The sequence below is a fragment of the Lacerta agilis genome, chromosome 4 (assembly GCF_009819535.1).
Source record: "Lacerta agilis isolate rLacAgi1 chromosome 4, rLacAgi1.pri, whole genome shotgun sequence".
In the NCBI taxonomy this organism is placed as follows: domain Eukaryota; kingdom Metazoa; phylum Chordata; class Lepidosauria; order Squamata; family Lacertidae; genus Lacerta; species Lacerta agilis.
Genome location: NC_046315.1, coordinates 26,436,995 through 26,457,077, shown reverse-complemented (window position 1 = coordinate 26,457,077; position 20,083 = coordinate 26,436,995). Strand labels below are relative to the sequence as shown.

At 38.3% G+C, this 20,083-nt stretch overlaps 1 protein-coding gene across 12 annotated transcripts in view; it reads right to left on the bottom strand.

The window, feature by feature from the left end:
• Positions 1-20,083, bottom strand: part of NBEA (neurobeachin) — a 364,492-nt gene that overhangs the window by 311,151 nt on the left and 33,258 nt on the right. For all 12 annotated transcript variants that reach the window (XM_033146505.1, XM_033146506.1, XM_033146495.1 and 9 more), the window contains 4 exons: positions 18,599-18,718; positions 16,392-16,538; positions 12,518-12,715; positions 11,472-11,605 (listed from right to left, as the gene is read on the bottom strand). In XM_033146505.1, the coding sequence (XP_033002396.1) occupies positions 11,472-11,605; positions 12,518-12,715; positions 16,392-16,538; positions 18,599-18,718 (599 nt within the window). The remainder of the gene's footprint in view (positions 1-11,471; positions 11,606-12,517; positions 12,716-16,391; positions 16,539-18,598; positions 18,719-20,083) is intronic.

The window sequence follows — 20,083 nt, the reverse complement described above, 5'->3', positions numbered from 1 at the left end:
CAAGTGATAAAGACCCAGAAGACGACAAGAAATCAGAAGCAACTGGAGGAGAAGATTAAAACAGAGGAAAATGGCCCTGAAGTTAATGACATGGAATGTACGGGGATTGAACCAGAGACCAAAGAGACGCAGAGTATTTCATGGATTGGAAAAGAAGAATTTGGACATTATATGTTTACAGGAGACACACATAGTTCGGCGACATAGAAGATTATTACAAAACAAAAAGCTAGGCCAAGAGTTCATCTCATCAGATAAGGTCAAAAAGAGAGGTGTGGTAATATATGCAAAGGAGAAATACAGCCCAAGACAGTTATTTAAAGATGAAGAAGGGAGATACATCGCAATTGAAATTAAAATACAAGGCGAAAAATTCTTGATTCTGGGACTTTATGCACCGAATGATGGAAAGTCAATTTTCTACAAAAAAATACATGACTTGCTGTTGGACTATTTGGATTATAAATTAGTTTGCCTTGGAGATTTTAATGGTGCAGTTTCCACTTTAATGGATAGATCCCAAAGAACCAAATTAACAAATGATGGGAAACTACCTAGGACTTTTTTTCAAATGGTGGACAATTTAAATCTGGAGGATGCTTGGAGGTTAAAAAACCCCACCGATACAGAGGCAACCTATTATAGTGAATCTCAGCAGTCATGGTCGAGGATAGATTACATCTGGATATCGAATGAATTGGCTTCTAAAATACAAAAAGCGGAAATCGGCCCAAAGACTTATTCGGACCATAATCCTGTACAGGTAACCCTCAAAATGGTTTCCAAGGGTTCTTTCAGATGGAGAATGGATGACGCGTTGATGAGAGACACCAAGCTGGTAGAAAGAGCTGTGAAAAAGATGAAGGAGTATTTTCAAATCAATTGGAACTCGGAGGTAGAAAAAAGAATTGCCTGGGATGCAAGTAAAGCGGTAATGAGAGGATTCCTCATAAGTGAAAAAGCAAAAAAGAAAAAATTACAAAATGTGGAAACGGAAAGACTGTTGAAATTAATCAAAGCCAAAGAAAAAGAGTTAAGAGGTCATCCCAAATCTTCAAGAATTCAAAAGGAAATTAAATACTTGCAATCTCAGTATGCTAAAATTATGAATCAAGATATAGAATGGAAACTGAAAATGATGAAACAAAGATCATTTGAATCTGCGAATAAATGTGGAAAGCTACTAGCTTGGCAATTGAAGAGAAGACAAAAGGCAAATGTCATCGGCAATCTAGCAGTAAATGGGAAAATAGTGGAGAACCCGGAGGAAATCAGAAAGTGCTTTCAAAAATTTTACAAGCAACTGTACAAGGAGGAGAGGATAAAAGAAGAAGAGATAGACCGATTTCTGCAACAAAACAGTCTGCAAAAAGTCCCAGAGGATAAATTAGTAACCCTCAACCACCCAATATCGACCCAAGAGATTGAGGATGCAATTAAGAACATGCAACTAGGAAAGGCACCAGGACCAGACGGACTAACAGCAAAGTTTTATAAGACTCTTAAAGATTGGCTTTCGCAGCCTCTGAAAGAAATCTGCAACAAAATATTAGAAGGAGATAGGGCACCAGAGACGTGGAAAGAAGCCTTTATCACACTGATTCCAAAACCAGATACAGATAGAACGTTAATGAAAAATTATCGGCCAATCTCCCTTTTGAATGTGGATTATAAAATTTTTGCAAATGTTATGGCTACAAGATTGAAAAGAGTGCTGAAAGACTATATACATAAAGATCAAGCAGGTTTCCTTCCAGGAAGACAAATAAGCAATAATACAAGAATTATTGTGGACATTTTAGAAAAACTGGAAAGGAACATAAACACAGAGGCAGCACTATTGTTTATTGATGCGGAGAAAGCCTTTGACAAGGTATCTTGGATGTTTATGAAAAAGAATTTGGAAAAGATGGGAGTTGGAGAAAGATTCTTAAATGGCATCAAAGCCATTTATACAGAACAAAGAGCAAAAATAATAGTAAACGGTGTGATATCGGAGGAAATTGAAGTTGAAAAAGGAACAAGACAAGGGTGCCCTATCTCCCCTTTATTATTTATTACGGTCCTGGAAGTCCTTTTAAATATGCTACGAAAAGAGAAACAGATAAAAGGAATCAGGGTGGGTGAGAAAGAATACAAACTACGCGCCTTCGCAGATGATCTGATGTTATCCCTGCAAGAACCGGAAAGCAGTGTCCCCAAAGCCTTGGAACTAATCGAACAATTTGGACGTGTAGCTGGCTTCAAATTAAATAAACAGAAAACCAAAGTTTTAAGTAAAAATATGAGTGCAGAACAGATAAAAAGACTACAAGAAGGCACAGGCCTCAACTTTGTTAAATCTGTAAAATATCTAGGTATCAATCTCACAGCAAAAAATGTGAACCTGTATAAAGACAATTACGAAAAACTGTGGACAGAGATAAAGAAAGATCTGGAGATATGGACTAGATTGAGACTGTCGTTAATGGGAAGAATAGCAGCGATTAAAATGAACGTCCTACCAAGGATGCTGTTTTTATTCCAAGCCATACCAATCTTGGATAAAATGGACTGTTTTAAGACATGGCAAAGGGACTTATCGAAGTTTATATGGCAGGGCAAAAAGCCTAGAATTAAGTTTAAGATTCTGACAGACTCTAAAGAGAGAGGAGGCTTTGCCCTGCCCGACTTAAGACTTTATTTTGAAGCAGCGGCCTTTTGCTGGTTGAAAGACTGGTTTAAACTAGAAAATGTAGATGTGTTGGACTTGGAAGGACACGATAATATGTTTGGTTGGCATGCATACCTTTGGTATGACAAAGCAAAAATCCACAGAACTTTTAAGAGTCACATAGTTAGGAAATCTTTGTATCAGGTTTGGATTAGGTATAAAGACTTACTGGAGAGAAAGACTCCTAGATGGATCTCACCAGTGGAGGCCAAGGCCTATAAGAGACCGAATATGTCTGCAAGTTGGTTACGATACATGGATATATTGCAGCAGGAAGGGGACTCATTTAAGCTGAAGAGCTACGATCAAGTTAAAAGCCAAGTCCCCGACTGGCTGCAATATCATCAGGTACATGAAACATTTAAATTAGACAAAAAAAATGGTTTTCAAGTGGAAAAATCAAAACTGGAAACAGAACTGATCGAATCGAACTCTAAAAACCTTTCCAAGATGTATAATTTGTTGCTAGAGTGGCATACGAAAGATGAACTGGTTAAATCAACAATGATAGATTGGGCAAAAGATGTGGGTCATAATATTATGATGGATGACTGGGAGAGATTGTGGCAGAAAGGTATCAACTTTACTGCATGCAATAGTCTAAGAGAAAATGTAATGAAAATGATATATAGATGGTATCTGACACCAGTTAAGATAGCTAGAATGAATTCTAAAATGTCGGATGTGTGTTGGAAATGTAAATCGTCGAAAGGTACCTTTTATCATATGTGGTGGTCGTGTTCAGGGGTAAAGGCCTTCTGGGACAAGATTTATAATGAGCTTAAAAAGGTAATGAAAATTACCTTTTGTAAGAAACCAGAGGCATTTCTTTTGAGCATGACCAACGAAGAGATACCCAGTCAGGATAGAGTGTTTTTCATGTATGCCACGACAGCGGCTAGAATCTTATTGGCAAGAGTCTGGAAGGGCGAAGAGATACCAACAATTGAAGAATGGCAGATGAAGTTGATGGAGTTTATGGAACTCGCAGACCTGACCACCAGAATCCGAAACCAGAGGGAGGAGAAGGTGTCGCAAGATTGGAAGAAATTTAAGGACTATTTAGTTAAGCATGTGAAATTGAATGTCTGAATATTTGAGCAGAAATATTTATAAGAATCGGCTTTAGAAGTATAAGGTTAGTTATAATGGTTATAAAAGAAATTTTGATGTGATGGATTTATTGGTATAAGAAAGTGTTAAGATATAGAATATAAGCTAAGAAATATATTGGTTTAGATAAATTTAAAGAACATTAGGATATTGAGTATAAGATAATGGAAAAAAGAAAGGAAGCCACCTTAAAAAGTATATATGTTTTTGAAGACAGAGGAGGGACCAGGGGAAGTCCCCTTAAGAAGTATAAATAAGTAGAGTAACAAAGATAAGAATTTGATAAGGTTTGTATAAGTTTTCTTTTTTCTTTGGTATGTTAATGTTGTGTTTTTTATCATGTTTTTCTATGTTTATGTTTATGTATGTTTAATGTTGTTTCTTTTTTGTTATATGATAAAATAATAAAATCTCTTTAAAAAATAATAATAATAATACTAGCTTAGGGAGACAACCTTTGACTTTACATTTTTGTTACATAAATACAACTCTATAGTAAGAAAATGAATTTGAAATCTGATTGCAATCTATACTACATGTAAACAACATATTGTAAAATACACCAAATAGTATAAATAAATTTTCTAGTTCTTGAAATTCTGGATTTTAATCAGCAGTTCTTCTGATGCACTTTGTTAAGACCAATAGACTGATTATAGTTATGATTCTAGTATACAGCAATGATTCCATTACAAAACATTAGTGATAAACATTGAGTTCCAATGTAGCACAAACTGGCAACTATCTGCTTTTGCAATGTGGTGCTCCTTGCAACTTGACCATGAGAATAATACATTGAGGGCATCTTTTGTTCTTATTTCCCCCCTACAAATTTAGGGTGATATACAACATTACTCATAGTCAGTATAAACCCATTGAAATTAGCATGACTGATTTCAGCATAACTAACAATGCAATGTACTCAGAAGTAAATATTATTTAAAATGATGGCCTTACTCTGAAGTAAGTGGGGCTAGGATTATAACCTTAGCTGGAACTCTATTTTGGCATTAAGTGGTATATAGTAAATCATCGTCTCTCCAACACTCAGAGAAGTAAAATAACAATTATTCAAGACCTTAAAAATAGCAATTGTTCAAGACCTGAAAAACTATAGCAACATTCCAAATAAAAACAAAACAAAATAAAAAATAAAAAAATCCTTAGAGACCAACTAAGTTTGTTTTTGGTATGAGCTTTCGTGTGCATGCGAAAAGCTCATACCAAGAACAAACTCAGTTGGTCTCTAAGGTGCTACTGGAAGGATTGTTTTATTTTTTATTTTGTTTTGACTATGGCATACCAACACGGCTACCTACCTGTATTCCAAATACTATGTTGGTATTTGGTATATTAGATATCTCAAGACTCATACATAAATAGCAAATGTATCTGAAGAAGTGTGCATGCACATGAAAGCTCATACCAAGAACAAACTTAGTTGGTCTCTAAGGTGCTACTGGAAGGAATTGTTTATTTTCTATTTTGTTTTAGCAAATGTCAAAACGCTGTATATAGCCTTGTAAAGATTCCAACACTGGTCATCTATTAATCAAAAATGGATCATTTGGAAATGCAATTTAATGACCCCCCCAAAAAAAATTCCTTGCAGAATTTTAATTTTAAAATGTTCCAAGGGCCCCCCCCCCGGTAGCTGCCTTGTCTGAACTGATACATATTTGAAGGCTAGGAAACTAGGATTTATTTTAGTTAAGACTGTTTACCTGTACTTAGAAAACAACCTATTCATCAGCTAATTTTCTAATCCTCTCTTATAAACTGCAAATGCCACCTAACCCTTTTAGCTCTGAGATTAATCAAACAATTAGAAACCCCTAAGCCAGTGGCCTTGTGGATCTCCTTGAACAAATAATTCCAAAAACCAGAAGCAGCAAATGAGAGGCCCCTATCATTTGCGGCTGCCAACGAAACGGCAGATGATCTCTAAATGATCAGAGTGTACACAGGCTTATGTGATAGGAAGTGGCCAGTATATCAACGATTTCAAACACCAGTTCATAACTTTCATGGCTTCTCTAGTCTGAGATTGAAAGGATAGAAACAGTTGGGTAAACAGCTTGGACTACTGCAATGCGCTCTACTTGGGGCAAACTTTGAAGGTAACCTGGAAACTGCAATTAATCCAGAATGTGGCAGCTAGACTGGTGACTGGGAGTGGCCGCTGGGACCACATAACACCGGTCCTGAGAGATCTACATTGGCACCCAGTATATTTCCGAGCACAATTCAAAGTGTTGGTGCTGACCTTTAAAGCCCTAAACGACCTTGGTCCTATATACCTGAAGGAGCATCTCCACCCCCATCATTCAGCCTGGACACTGAGATCCAGCGCCAAGGGCCTTCTGGAAGTTCCCTCACTGCGAGAAGCAAAGCTACAGGGAAGCAGGCAGAGGGCCTTCTCAGCAGTGGCGCCTGCCTTGTGGAACACCCTCCCATCAAAGAGATAAACAACTACCTGACATTTAGAAAATACCTGAAGGCAGCCCTGTTTAGGGAAGTTTTTAATCTGTGACATTTTAATGTATTTTAAGATTTGTTGGAAGCCGCCCAGAGTGGCTGGGGTACAAATAATTTATTATTATTATTATTATTATTATTATTATTATTATTATTATTATTATTATTATTATATCAGCATACTGATCACATCAGACTCCAAATGTCAAGATAATCTGCTTGAGAAGTTTCATGCAGTTATTTTAAAAAATATCTATCTCCCAATGAAACCCTGTGTCATGCCATAAAGCCAGAGATCTTGGTGTCAAGCACCAGTTTTTGGAACCTATATTTGAAGTATGTTTAGGCAACCATAACAGTGCTCCCAAGTCCCAAACAGACAGTGGATAATGATACTACTAGCAATTGAATCGAAAGCCACTGACAGATTCAGCAGAACCAATAAGTAATGGTAAAAAGGTAAAGGACCCCTGAATGGTTAAGTCCAGTCAAAGGTGATTATGGGGTTCTGGTGCTCATCTCGCTTCAGGCCAAGGGAGCCAGCATTTGTCCAAAGACAGCTTTCCAGGTCATGTGGCCAGCATGGCTAAACCGCTTCTGGCAGTGGCATAGCTAGCCTCTGCACTGCTGGGGGTGGCAGCAGCGTAGAGGCAACCCCTGGGGGAGGGGCACGACACGTGCGTCGTGACGTCACGACACACGTGGATGCAGAAAGGGGGAATTTCCCCCTTTCCACGCCTTTTTTCGGTGGGGGGTGGCCAGCGAGGAGGGGGTGACAAGTGTGACACCCCCCGCGCTGGCCTGCCCCCCCGCCAAAAAAGCCGCGGAAAGGGGAAAAAGAAGCAGAGCAGGCGCTTGAATGTGCCTGCTCTGCTTCCTTTCCCCCCCTCCCAGTGGTTTTTTTCGGCGGGGGTGGTGGCCAGCGAGGAGGGGGTGTCGTGCCAGCGTGACACCCCCTCCTCGCTGGCCCACCCCACCCCCGCCAAAAAATAGCCGCTGGAAAGGGGAAAAGGCGACATGCCCCTGTTCGGGACCGCCCGGCAGGGCGGGGTGGGAGGGGCCAGCCAAAGTGTCACCCCCCTCCCCTGGAACTAGGGCGGCCCGCCCCCTTTGCAACGCCCCTGGCTTCTGGTGCAACGGAACACCGTGATGGGAACCAGAATGCACGGAAACGCTGTTAACCTTCCCACCACAGCGTTATCTATTTAGCTATTTGCATAGGCGTACTTTCTAACTGCTAAGTTGGCAGGAGCTGGGACAGAGATGCACAGCGCCACCTGCGTCCCTTAAAACCAATAGGAAAATAGTCCCATTCAAAGTGTAAATATTTCAAATCTAGCATAGTTTAAACCCAGCCACCAAACAGACAAATGAACCTAGAAAATCAGTATCAACCTAAAACCTTGAGATACTACCTTTACCAAAATCTTATGTTTTTCTATTCACTCCAAATTATTATCTATGAACAGCTTCAAAAATAATATGGAATTTTCACATGACATCAAACCAACCATATATTTTTAAAATAGAATTTCTAGATCATGGGAACACCGCAGACATAGTATATCATTATGTCAGCAAAGAATTTGACAAACGTTCCTATGTCCCTTGCTGACAAGCTGGTAAACGCTGGCGAGATGATACTACTGCTAGGTGAACAGCTGTATACAACAACTGTGAATTAATAGTTCAGCTTCATCCTGGATGGAAATATCAAGTGGAGTGCCACAAGAATCTGCCTTAGGCCCTGTGCTGTTCAACATCTTTAAAAATGATTTCTACAAAGGAGCCAATAGGATCCTTATCAAATCTGAAAATGATACAAATCTGCAAATGATACAAACACCATAAAAGAAAGAATCAAGAGGGTTATGTGGACACGTAAGGTGAAATTCAACAAAGAAAAATGTAAAGTCCTAAATTTAGATATCAAGAATCAAAGGCACAAATGTATGATGGGGAGGTAAAGGTAAAAGGTAATGGGCAAGATCAAGTTTGGCATCAGTGAATGTGGATCTAGGTGTCCTAGTTGATCATAATTGTCACGAGTCAGTAATATGAAGCAGATGCTTAAAAATGAATGCAAACTAAGGCTGCATTGACAGGAGAACAGCATCCAAATCACAATTAAAAATACCTCAGTGATTTGGAATCTGGGTAAAGTAATCATGCTAGGAAAGGCTGTGAAAATAAAAATGAGCTTTGGATTGTTTCTAACCACCAAACACAGCTTTCTCTAAACAGAAGCCAGACGTAAGAGATGGGCTCCTCAAGACAGGGCCAGAGCACTTAGTGCAATTTTGCCCATTTTTCTAAATTACACCAACAGTGAGAGGTCTAGAAACCAATGGTTTAAGGAGTTGGGTATGTTTCACCAGGACAGCAGAATATTAAAGGTACAGAAATCTTCAAATATCTGAAGAGCTGTCACACAAAAGATGGAAAAGAGTTGTTCTCTCTTGTTCCAGAGGGTAGGGCTAGAACCTATGGATGGAAATTACAGGGAAGAAGATTTCAACTGTCTTAACAGATCTGCCAAAGTTATCAAGGAATGCCTCAAACGGGAAAGAGTGAGCACAATCAAGAATTCAGAGGACCATAAAGAGATTGGAAAAAAATAGGGGATGCAGGATCATAAGAGAGATAGCACACCATGTCAGGGTGGGTCCATTGAACTAATTTTCTTTTTGCAGTTGCTAAAGAGCTTGTCCATATAAAAGTCTGAAATAATGTTTTCATACTTACTAATGAGTATACCCCACTGAACATGGTAGAACTTTTCAATAAATGTTCACAGGATTGTACTATTTATGATATAAATACTCTATTAGTTTCCTTAGCAGTTCTGCGCCATTCTCTCTTCCACTTCTCTTATTAATATATTTTCATTAATTTTGGAAGGAAAAATTCACATCTCTAACTCCTTTTACTATTTCAAAGGATAATATGTTTCTTCAGTTCTCTGGTTATAGCACACAATCTCCTAAAAGCACTTTTGTTAGGGGGGAAATATTGTAGCACTTCAAAAGCACTCCTAATTAAAGGAATACATTTGGTGTAGAAATCTCTCAAACAGGGTAAATCATCCATTTACCCCCATTCCTTCTGGAGAGCATAATTTGCCCCAGGGTGCTATAAAATCATCCCAACACATGAAAGCATATGGTGACAACTGTTCCTTTTAAGAATTTTTATTTCTGTGAATATATGCCTTTGTACTGTACTGCTTGGGTGGTCCCACCCACCTCTGGCTATAACCTGCACTTGGTTGCCTAATAAATTTGATTGATGTGTCCCAGCTTCTCTCTCAACAGGAGCTTTGAGCACCCAATAACTGCAGAGGCAAAGTATGTTTCTTCCTTCCTGCTCCAGCTCAGAACTGGACATGGTTTTAGATGACCAGCCCAAATGTGTAGACTCCTGGTAAATCTCACTGATGTCAATGGGACAGAATTAAGTTGATATTTAACTTAGGCTGACTTACACCCAAAACAGGTACAAAATCTTCTCTTCAGTAGCTTTACGGTCAAAAGTGTTGGTGCCCTGAGTGCAGGTATCATAATGTAAAGTTGATCTCGAAAAGATCCATACATTTTGTGAATACTTTCAAATGCCTGATTATTGCAAAACAAACTTTTTAAAGCAAATCACCCCGAAGAAAGGAAAGCAGACTCAAATGCTCCATATATTTAGTCTTTTCTCCTAAAGGTTCAAGTTTCTATGCTTTTTGCTTCACACCTTGGCAGTGTTTTCACTCAACTCACTGAAGCAGTAGCAGCAGACTGAATAAGACACCTTCTCTTTTCACACTGTTCTATTCAGCCTTGAGGGAAGAGAGATACCAACTTTGAAGGTGGCTAACACACTCATTCTGTGAAAGTATCAGCATTAGGTACTTGGTAACTGAATGGAGAGACTCAAGAGATTTTCCAGTGTTGGTTCTCTCTCTCCAAGGTCAATAAATACTGGTATGAAGAGATGAAAGGAACAGTTGTAATGATCTGTCAGGTATGGAAGTGGTTGGGCTTAGCTGCCACCTTACTTCAAGCTGATCCATGTTCAACTAATGGGAGGCAAGACAGAATCAACCAGAATCTCTTCTTCCCAATAAATCAAAGCTATAATGAAATGGAAGAAAGAGCTGGAGGCTTCAGACTTTAAACCAGATCTCCGCTCTTCCATTTTCCGGGAAACATGATTGGTAGTAGATGCTCAAGTGAACTATTAGACTTGAGCTGCATTTTCCTCTATCCTTTTGTACTTCTTTATCATCATCCGAGTACATGTGAGTATTTACTTCCTGCAAGTTCAAGCTATACATAAACTAGACAACAGAAATTGAACATTTAGCAAACCTCCCTAGCAGCTAAAGGCTAAACTTCCTTTGTCTTTTAAAAATGAGAGACACAATTTTTACAATCCAAAATACTACAAAGGGAGGCAATTCTACTACTATCAATACCCATTTGTTTGACTTTGAGAATCTTTATACACACCAAGACTCAGCTAGAATTCTATTTGACTATTCAGAGGAGTACTGAGCAATACACTTGCTGGTGTTAATACTGTAGTAAAATATCAAACTTAGCAAATGTTGGTGTTACTACATTAAACACTAATGAACAAGTCAGCTGGGGGCTACTTAGTGAGATAAAAAAAATTATTCACATTTCTTGAGAAAATATTTAGTAACTTATATGACAAATGCACAAAACAAGTACTCCATTTTTGCATTCACCAGTAGTTCTTAAAAACCATGCTATGCCCTGGCAAGAACAAAATCTTCTATCCACCATTCAGTGAGAGATGTTGGCATTTACAGAGCAAAATAGGCAATGTCTAAAGATTAAATTATTCACAATTCTGGAGATACCAGAATGATTTATGCAGATTTTTAAAAAATAATAATAATAATAATAGCCCATATACATATAGGTTGATAAAAAAAATCTTTAAACTTCACGCTCTTCCCCTCACCCCAACCCTTTCCTTAGATTTTATGGTGACAAACTGCTCCTCAAAGATAACAGTATAAATTATAAGGGGGAACGGAGTTGGAAGAAACATGGTAGAGTGGGAAGAGAGCCACCAGCACATTCATTAGATATAATACAAAAATTACCTCAGTCTCAGACTATAGGCTTTGCTGATAACAAATTAAACTTACCAGACTGTTGTTTCCACTTGACTATCATGTAACTGCCGATTGTCTAACTGAGCAAAGAGAGGGAAAAGAACTTGGATTCCTCCTATTGAATGAATTGCACTGTGGATCGAATGCGTCACAATTGCTTTCACATCCTACATTAAAAAAAGGAAAGAGAACTCAGTTAAATTTGAAACTAATCTTCATGTCGCTATAGCACTAATACCACTATTTAGATATATGATAATATGTTGATTCAACTATAAAGCACACATTACCACCTCCCCACAAATAACATTTGTATGATTGGCATCTAACTTATCCACAAACAAATCAGGATGAATACTCAGTAAAGCCTTTTGTTACATAAAATTTTATTTATTTATTTTATAAAAGTTATATACCTCATACCTCTTCATACAAACTTCAAATAACATAAAGGAGGTTGGTGGTGATCTGATTCTTGCTATTTGAGAACCTAACACATGGTCACTAAAGTATTTGAGATACATGGTTTTGTATGGTTATATACTGTATTTACTTGAATCCAATGCTCACCTTTTTTTTGGCCAAATTATGTTGTGAAAATTAAGGTGTGCATTAGATTTGATGGCACATTTACATTCACCAGCAAATACTGTTTTGGGTTTCAAGGTTCTGAAAATTGAGGTTTGCATTAGATTTGATGGCGCATTAGACTTGAGTAAATACGGTAATGCAAGACTACATGGTTTCACACCGATGAAGTATCACATTGTATGTTACTTCACTAGAATATAACAGCAAAAGCTTTTTACTGAAACATATATACAGAGCTGACACTTTTTATTTAAAATATTATTTAAATCATGCTCTGTCACTGAAATATGGCCCACTTGCCTCTACCATACTGTGTTCAGGATATGACTGCAAAATCTAGGACAATCTATTCAGAGGTTATGAGGGTTAAACAGAAAGAGAAACCAAACTGTACAAACAGTTCACAGAAACTGTTCAATTAAAACTTGGCAGTCTTCACCACTTAATGGGGTATTAATTAAACATGGAAACAATTGATTTGCACAAACCTGAAGCATAAGAGCATGTGGGGAGTGTACAAAAATGGAAGGATTTTCCTTTGGTGAGGATTCAAGGCATAACTGAGCATCAGTAGCCTTAGCGTTGTAAGTGAAGGCAATACTGCTTGCAAGTTTTCCATCATACAGAACCTGCTTGTGGTGCTCAGCAAGATGGATATCACTCTCAGATTTAAATTTGAAAGTACTCTGGGGATGAAAGTAATAATTTTAAAGTAGAAAATTATTGTCTTAATTACAGAATGTAGTTCTTACATAATGTGAGAGAAAAAGCAGTAATGATATTCTAAATCATCAAGTTTCAATCACTAAATCAGAATAAATCATACATGTTCCAGTTAAATATTTATTACATAGAATCATAGAATCTTAGAGTTTGAAGGGACCCCAAGGACCATCTAGTCCAACCCCCTGCAATGCAGAAATCTCAGCTAAAGCATCCATAACAAATGGGCATGCAACCTCTGTTTAAAAACCTCCAAGGAAGGAGAGTCCACTACCTCTCGCAAGAATCTGTTCCACTGCTAAACAGCTCTACCTGTCAAAGTTTTTCCAAAAGTTCAGTCAGAATCTCCTTTCTTGCAACTTGAAGCCTTTGGTTTGAGTCCTACCCTCCAGAGCAGGAGAAAACAAGCATGCTCCCTCCTCCATGTGACAGCCCTTGAGATATTTGAATTTGACTATCATATCTCCTCTCAGTCTCCTCTTTTCCAGGTTAAACATAACCATTTCCTTTAAGCGCTCCTCATAAGGCTGTTTCCAGACCCTTGATGATCTTGGTTGCCCTCCTCTACACACGTTCCAGCTTGACAACATGCTTCTTAAATTGTGGTGCTCAGAATTGGACATAGTATTCCAAGTGTGGTCATACTAAGGCAGATCATAATGATACTATTACTTCCCTTGCTCTGGACACTATACCTCTGTTGATGCAGCCTAGAATAGCATTAGCTTTTTTTGCTGCTGCATCACACTGTTGACTCATGTTAAGCTTGTAGTCCAGCAAGACCCCTAGATCCTTTTCACATGTACTGCTAGTAAGCCAGGTGTTCCCCATTCGATATTTGTGTGTCTGGTTCTTCCTGCTTAAGTGCAGAACCTTACATTTGTCCCTATTGAAATTCATTCTGTTAGCTTGCGCCCAATTCTCCAATCTGTTAAGGTCATTTTGAATTCTGATTCTGTCTTCTGCAGCATTAGCTACCCCTTCCAGTTTGGTGTCATCTGCAAATTTGATGAGGGTCCCCTCAATTCCTTCATCCAAGCCATTTATAAAGACGTTTAACAATAACGGGCCCAGGACAGAACCCTGCGGCACCCCACTTGTCACTTTTTCCCAGAATGATGAGGAACCATTAATGAGAACTCTTTGGGTCAATCAACCAGCTACAAATCCAGTTAAATGTTACCTTGTTCAACCCACATTTTACTAGCTTTCTCATGAGAATATCATGAGGGACTTTGTCAAAAGCCTTACTGAAATCAAGATACACTATGTCCACAGCATTTCCCTAATCCACCAAGTTTGTAATTTTCTTTTAAAGGTAACAGTTAAGTCCAGTTGTGAACAACTCTGGGGTTACAGCGCTCATCTTCCTTTACTGGCCAAGGGGGCCGACGTTTGTCAGTAGACAGTTTTTCCAGGTCATGTGGCCAGCATGACTAAGCCGCTTCTGGAGAAACCAAAGCAGCACACGGAAACGCCGTTTACCTTCCCACCGGAGTGGTACCTATTTATCTACTTGCGCTTTGACGTGCTTTCGAACTGCTAGGTTGGCAGGAGCTGGGACTGAGCAACGGGAGCTCACCCCATCATGGGGATTTGAACCGCCGACCTTCCGACCGGCAAGCCCTAGGCTTAGACCACACCTGTGTCCCTCAATTTTCCTTTATAAAGGACTAAATTATTCTCTTTGCAGCACAGTCAAAATATTTTAAATTTACTAGTGGATTTGGTTGTGTTTTTTTAAAGCTAGGCTTTTATTCAATGCAGTGTTAAGTAACCATCCAGTCAACACAAGGATTTCAACCTGTGTCTCTCCTCTCCTCCACCCACACACCCCAAGTCAATTATAAACTTGTTCACTCCAATGTAAGTTCCACTGGCTTACTCCCAGGAACATGGGAAGCTGATTTCAGAATTTTGCCTTTAATTTTTGTTAATATCTTACTTGTTATTGTTTTTTAAAAGGAAAGCTAAACAGGCACAGCTTCTGGCTCTCAGAATCACATTACCAGCCACTGAATTAATTGCTTCTGGAACTTGTTTCCTCCTTAAACAATATTTAATCCCAGTACTGAAAGAACCCATTTAAATGCACAATTTAACTTTGCAGTTTGCTCATTGTTGTTGTTTTAAGTGTAATTGTTATTAACCCCATTCTAATTTAGAAGAATTGCACAAGTACTGTAATAAAATGTTTGTGGATGCATAATACTCCAAGGAATATGTATGCAGAGGTTCTCTGGAATTTCCTTTTCTCCTTCTGGACTAAATGTATATAATCAGGGATAGGGAACTGTGGCCCACAGAAGTTGCTGGAGCACAACTTCCATAAAACCTCACCATTAGCCATGCTGGCTGGGGCTGATAGGAACTGGAGGTCAACAACTTCCAGAGGAATCAGGTTTCCCACCCCTGGTCTTCAGGCTATAGTGTCAATTATATATTTCACAGGCCTCCACAGCATAACTGGAATTGCTTAGACCAAGAAATATAGCACATACTTAAAAGAAAAACAACAACCATGCACATAAAGTATTAGAAAGTTAAATTAAAATACATGAATTTGATTTTTTATACTTGGGGAATTTAATACCATCCTAAATTGAAGATTCTGCCAGTATCTTTTGATTTTCTTTTTAAGCAAAACGGCACACACAGCAAGGTCTATTTGCTAAAAACTGTGCAAAGTTCTGAAAGAGCTGGAGGCGCTATACTTTAAATATATATGTATTTGGCCGGGATCTAGAGATTATTTTAAGATGACCAATGCCTTGCAGGTGCCCAGTTTGATTTATTACTTTTTAATCTTTGAATAGCTAACACTCCATGCCATTTGACAAACTATTTTTGAAACCCCTTTCAGGTTCCATAACAGTTTGCCAGGCAGCAAGGAAGATTGCTAGAAAAGAACAAATCCAAACCTCATCTGGGTGTGTAAAACAAGTTGAACTATTCAATGGATTTGAGACTTTGAAGATCAAAAGTTATTACAGTAAGACGTATGCTTATTCAGAACTTCATTTTCTGGTCAATTGACAGTGCAATATACAAAATATTTCTCTCGTGCAGTCAACTACCAACTTTTGTTAGTATCACATGCTGTAGTTATTATTTTTTGCAATCGTTTGTCAGCCAAAGACAAAACATTTGGCAAAAGTATTCAAGATACATTTCAAAGCCTGATACAATGTTACCTAAAGCCATTGGTAATCTTACCCATTTCAGAATATCCAATTACTACATTATTAGTGCCAATGTCCATTTGATGATTCTTGTGTTAAGTGTGTATTGATGTGCTTATAATTGTTTTGTTCATTCATGGTTTTTTTACCCACCCTGAGCAGGCGAATGGAGAGGCAGGATTAGAACCATAATAAACCAATACAGATGTATATATAATTTCACTTAACTTCCCAATATCATTTATCAATATTCTGCTGCTCTGCTTTATATCTATTTGATTTAGCTTGGTGCAATGGTTGGATATCAATGTACACACACACACACACACACTTACATAAAGCCATAGTGATAATTTAAGAGAATTAAAAGGATTTCGAACAACATTAAGGCAGCTATACAATTGCATTGTACATTTACTTTAGCAGTTGTTTTCTAAATTGAAATTATGACTACTACCTTATATCCTGGTCCTAACTGATGTATTGCAAATATTTGTGCTGGGTTGAGAGCTTCGGTGAATACATAGACTGCTCCAAGTTGACCACAAAACACTCTATTTGCATCAGCAGTTTCAGATGATCCCAGAAAACATTTATCATAGCTCTGTATTAAAAATGTAAATATTTAGAAAAATGAACAATAAAATGCAGTTTAAGATAGGCAAAGCCAAAATGATACAATGTTTTAAGAATCAGCATTGTAAAATCTTTTAATTTCCCCACATAAATGCATTGTATTATTTTTTCAACAAACAATGAATCCATCCTCACAGCATATTGATAACATATCCCAGACTCCAGATAACCTCACTCAGCGTTTTCATGAGCATGGGGGATAAGACCAAAGAGCCCCACATTAGAGGCTCTATGGGGCAAAACTTCATTTCCCAAGCACCACTTTATGGAGATGACCATACAAGTAGGAACAAAAGCACTGCAAACAGTGCATCCAATTTGAATCCTCTGCTTAGAATATCATGGTCAATGGTATAAAAAGTTACCAAGAGATCAAGGATGACACAATCCCACTATGCCTCTCCAGACATCAGTCATCATACATGGAAACCAAAGTGGTATCGCGTGTCAATACTGGGTGTGACCCCTCGCTGAAATGGATCTAGACCAGGGGTAGTCAACCTTTTTATACCTACTGCCCGCTAATGCATCTTTCTAATTGGTAAAATTTCCTTACCACCCATCAGTGCTCGATGGAAGGAGGATTCAGCTTGTGCCGTAGAACCCCCTACCGCCCACCTAGAATCCTGAAACGCCCACTAGTGGGCGGTAGGGACCAGGTTGAAAACCCCTGAGCTAGACAATTAGTCTCATCCCAGAGTGCCTGGAGTTGGTCACTGCCCACCCATTCAAGTACTTTGCACAGGAAGGGGACAATTACAACCAGCCAACAGCTGTTCAAGTATTCTGAGTTCAAGAAGAGTTTCTTAAGGAGTAGCCTCACTGATACTTCTTTCAAACAGTCTGGGACCACTGCACCTCTCTCAGAAAAGTATTAATTACCTTCAGGGCTCAGCCAACAGTCCCATCCCAGCTAGACATTATCAGCCATGAGCGGCAAAGGTCAATAATGCAAGTGCTCACCAACACCTATTCAGGCACCTTGTCCATGTCTTCTAGTTTTATCAACTGGAACCTGTCCATTAATACCTGACCTGACAGTGCTCTGAAAACCAGCATCACCTGTTACAATAGCAGAGTCTAAGATCCTGTGGATAATGAGCAAGATTATCCTCAAAATGTCTTGCAAATAAATTATAGTAGGCTACTGAGGGTTTCACCACCTTCTTAGGGCAAGAAAATAAAAGGACTCATAAGCTTTGCTGGACAAGATACTAAGTTTCCAATGGGGGCAGAGAGTAATTGTTCTTCGATGCATTCACTGCCACAAAGTAAGTTCAGCAATGTGCACACACATTTGTGTTCAATTGTATTTGTCTGGAGTCTTCCTCCATTTGCATTTCAGCTATCTTTCAACTTGTTTCATTGCATCTCCGGTATATGCCACATTAAGGCTTGGACAAAGCACAGTCAGAGAAGGTGTTCAGAGGGCATTTGTGCCAACTTCCCAAGTCATTTTCATGTTTCACAGATTGATTAGGGTTTTGACAAAGTATCCAGACTTGCTAGCTGGAAAAGTCTCCAGAGTTATCTGCAAACCAATTGGATCCATCAGCCTCTGATAGCAGTCTATTCTAACAGGTCTTTCACCTCTACAGAGGGGCATCTAAATCTCAGCAGCAGCAGCTGCAGCTGCAGCCCCTACCCATAATTGTGGGAAAGGGGTATTTAATCCTTCTGGCCCTGCAACATTTTCCACCAAGGGAACAAGCAAATATTTTCCTTTGCACTGTTGAAAAAAAGATACAGATCCTTGTACATTTACACAAGGGTAGCAAACAGCAATTAGGCTGCAAAAATAGTGCCAGACAAAGCATTTAATTCCCTCTCTCCAGTGTTGCTAGTCTATTGAAACCTGAGCCTCCAAAAGGCTTTTCTCAATTGAAGTTAGTTGTTTGAAGAATGAGAGAACCCTGGACTGAGGAAAAATCATTTTCCCTTATTCCTCTCATAGCAGTTTCTGGAAAGGAATATATTTATGAATTGTATTGTGCATATATGCGTAGAGTATAAAGGGAAGAAACATACATCATTTGTGTTCACATGCCAAGCCATGTCACCATAGGATACAAGCTGACCATTAACATAACAGCGAATTTCACTGTTTCTCCAGCGATTGTAGATGTGTACAATGCTAATCATGTACCACTAAAAAGAAATGGAAAACACACCATTAACATGAATCAACAATGTTGCAATTTTTGAAATATCACACTTTTAATTCTAATACATTAGATTAGTGTTTTCTTTAAAAAAGAGCATTGCAATTGTTCTGTAATAAACAAGTTTCCAGTTACAATGAAATATTTAGCTAAAGTTATAGTTATCATAGAAATTAAAAATTAAGAAATATATAAACACAAAGGACCAACAAGCACAATCTAAACTGAGAATTCACAAACTTCAGGTTCTAGATTACACATCTAGCTAGTGGTTCTCCATGAGAAAAGGCAAACAGAACTTGAAGTTGAGCAGTTCCAAAAATTGTTTTTGATATGAACCACTAGACTGCTAATTTATGACTACTACTACTAAATCACCTAAATGGATCTGTTTAAAGAGAAACTTGAACCCTAGCTACTGTAACAATTAACCTCAATTACTTATATATGAAAAACTTTCCTCAAGTGTATGTATTTTTACATTATAAGCTTTGCATTATATGCTCCTAACCACCGGTGATTTTCTTTTCCAATTTCCCAATACTTGGGAGTAAGGCATCCCCAACCTACTTAAATCTGTAGGACTCATAGCAATATATATATAAATACTGGTTGTGCTTGGAGCCTTATAAGCACATACTTTGCATGCACATCTTATTTATTGTAATTCAAAACAGTAAAAAAAAAAGGGTCTGGACCCCAACAACTCATAATTTACGATATGGCTATAAAGGTCAGTCAAATATTGTGGGGCCTGGTGATGCACATTCCATGTTCACAAAAACTATTTAGCTCTTAGTTTATTTAAGAACATGTTTTGTAATCAATAAGTTGCTGTTTTAAGTTAAGCATTGCCATACTATTTTCTTCCATAAGAGGCAGTTCTATAAGAGGCAGTACACTGAATGGTGGCTGAATTACTGGGTTTGTAAAGGGAAGCTAATTTATTTGGAATTTAGATCTTTTTATTGGGGGAAAATAAATACTGCATTTCATTTAAACCTCATGATATGCTTTATATTCTATTTATTTTTGGCATTTTAAAGTAGATTAGAATATAATCCTAATAGTGATGGAACTCCGGTAATCCTGTTACATGTCACCTTTAAATACTTTTTACCTGCATTCTTTTGCAGACTGGAAATGTCACTGAACAGCAAATATAGGCATACAACAGACACCATGACCACTAGTATGCATTCAAGTTGGAAGGAAGGAAGAAAGGAATACTAGTATCTATATTTTCCTATTTGTAGAACAGCTAGAATTAAGGTTAAATGTCTTCCCAGCTGTGCTGAAGGCCAAGGTGAAAAACACCTTGAAATGAAGGCCTTCCAGAAATTAAAGCAGC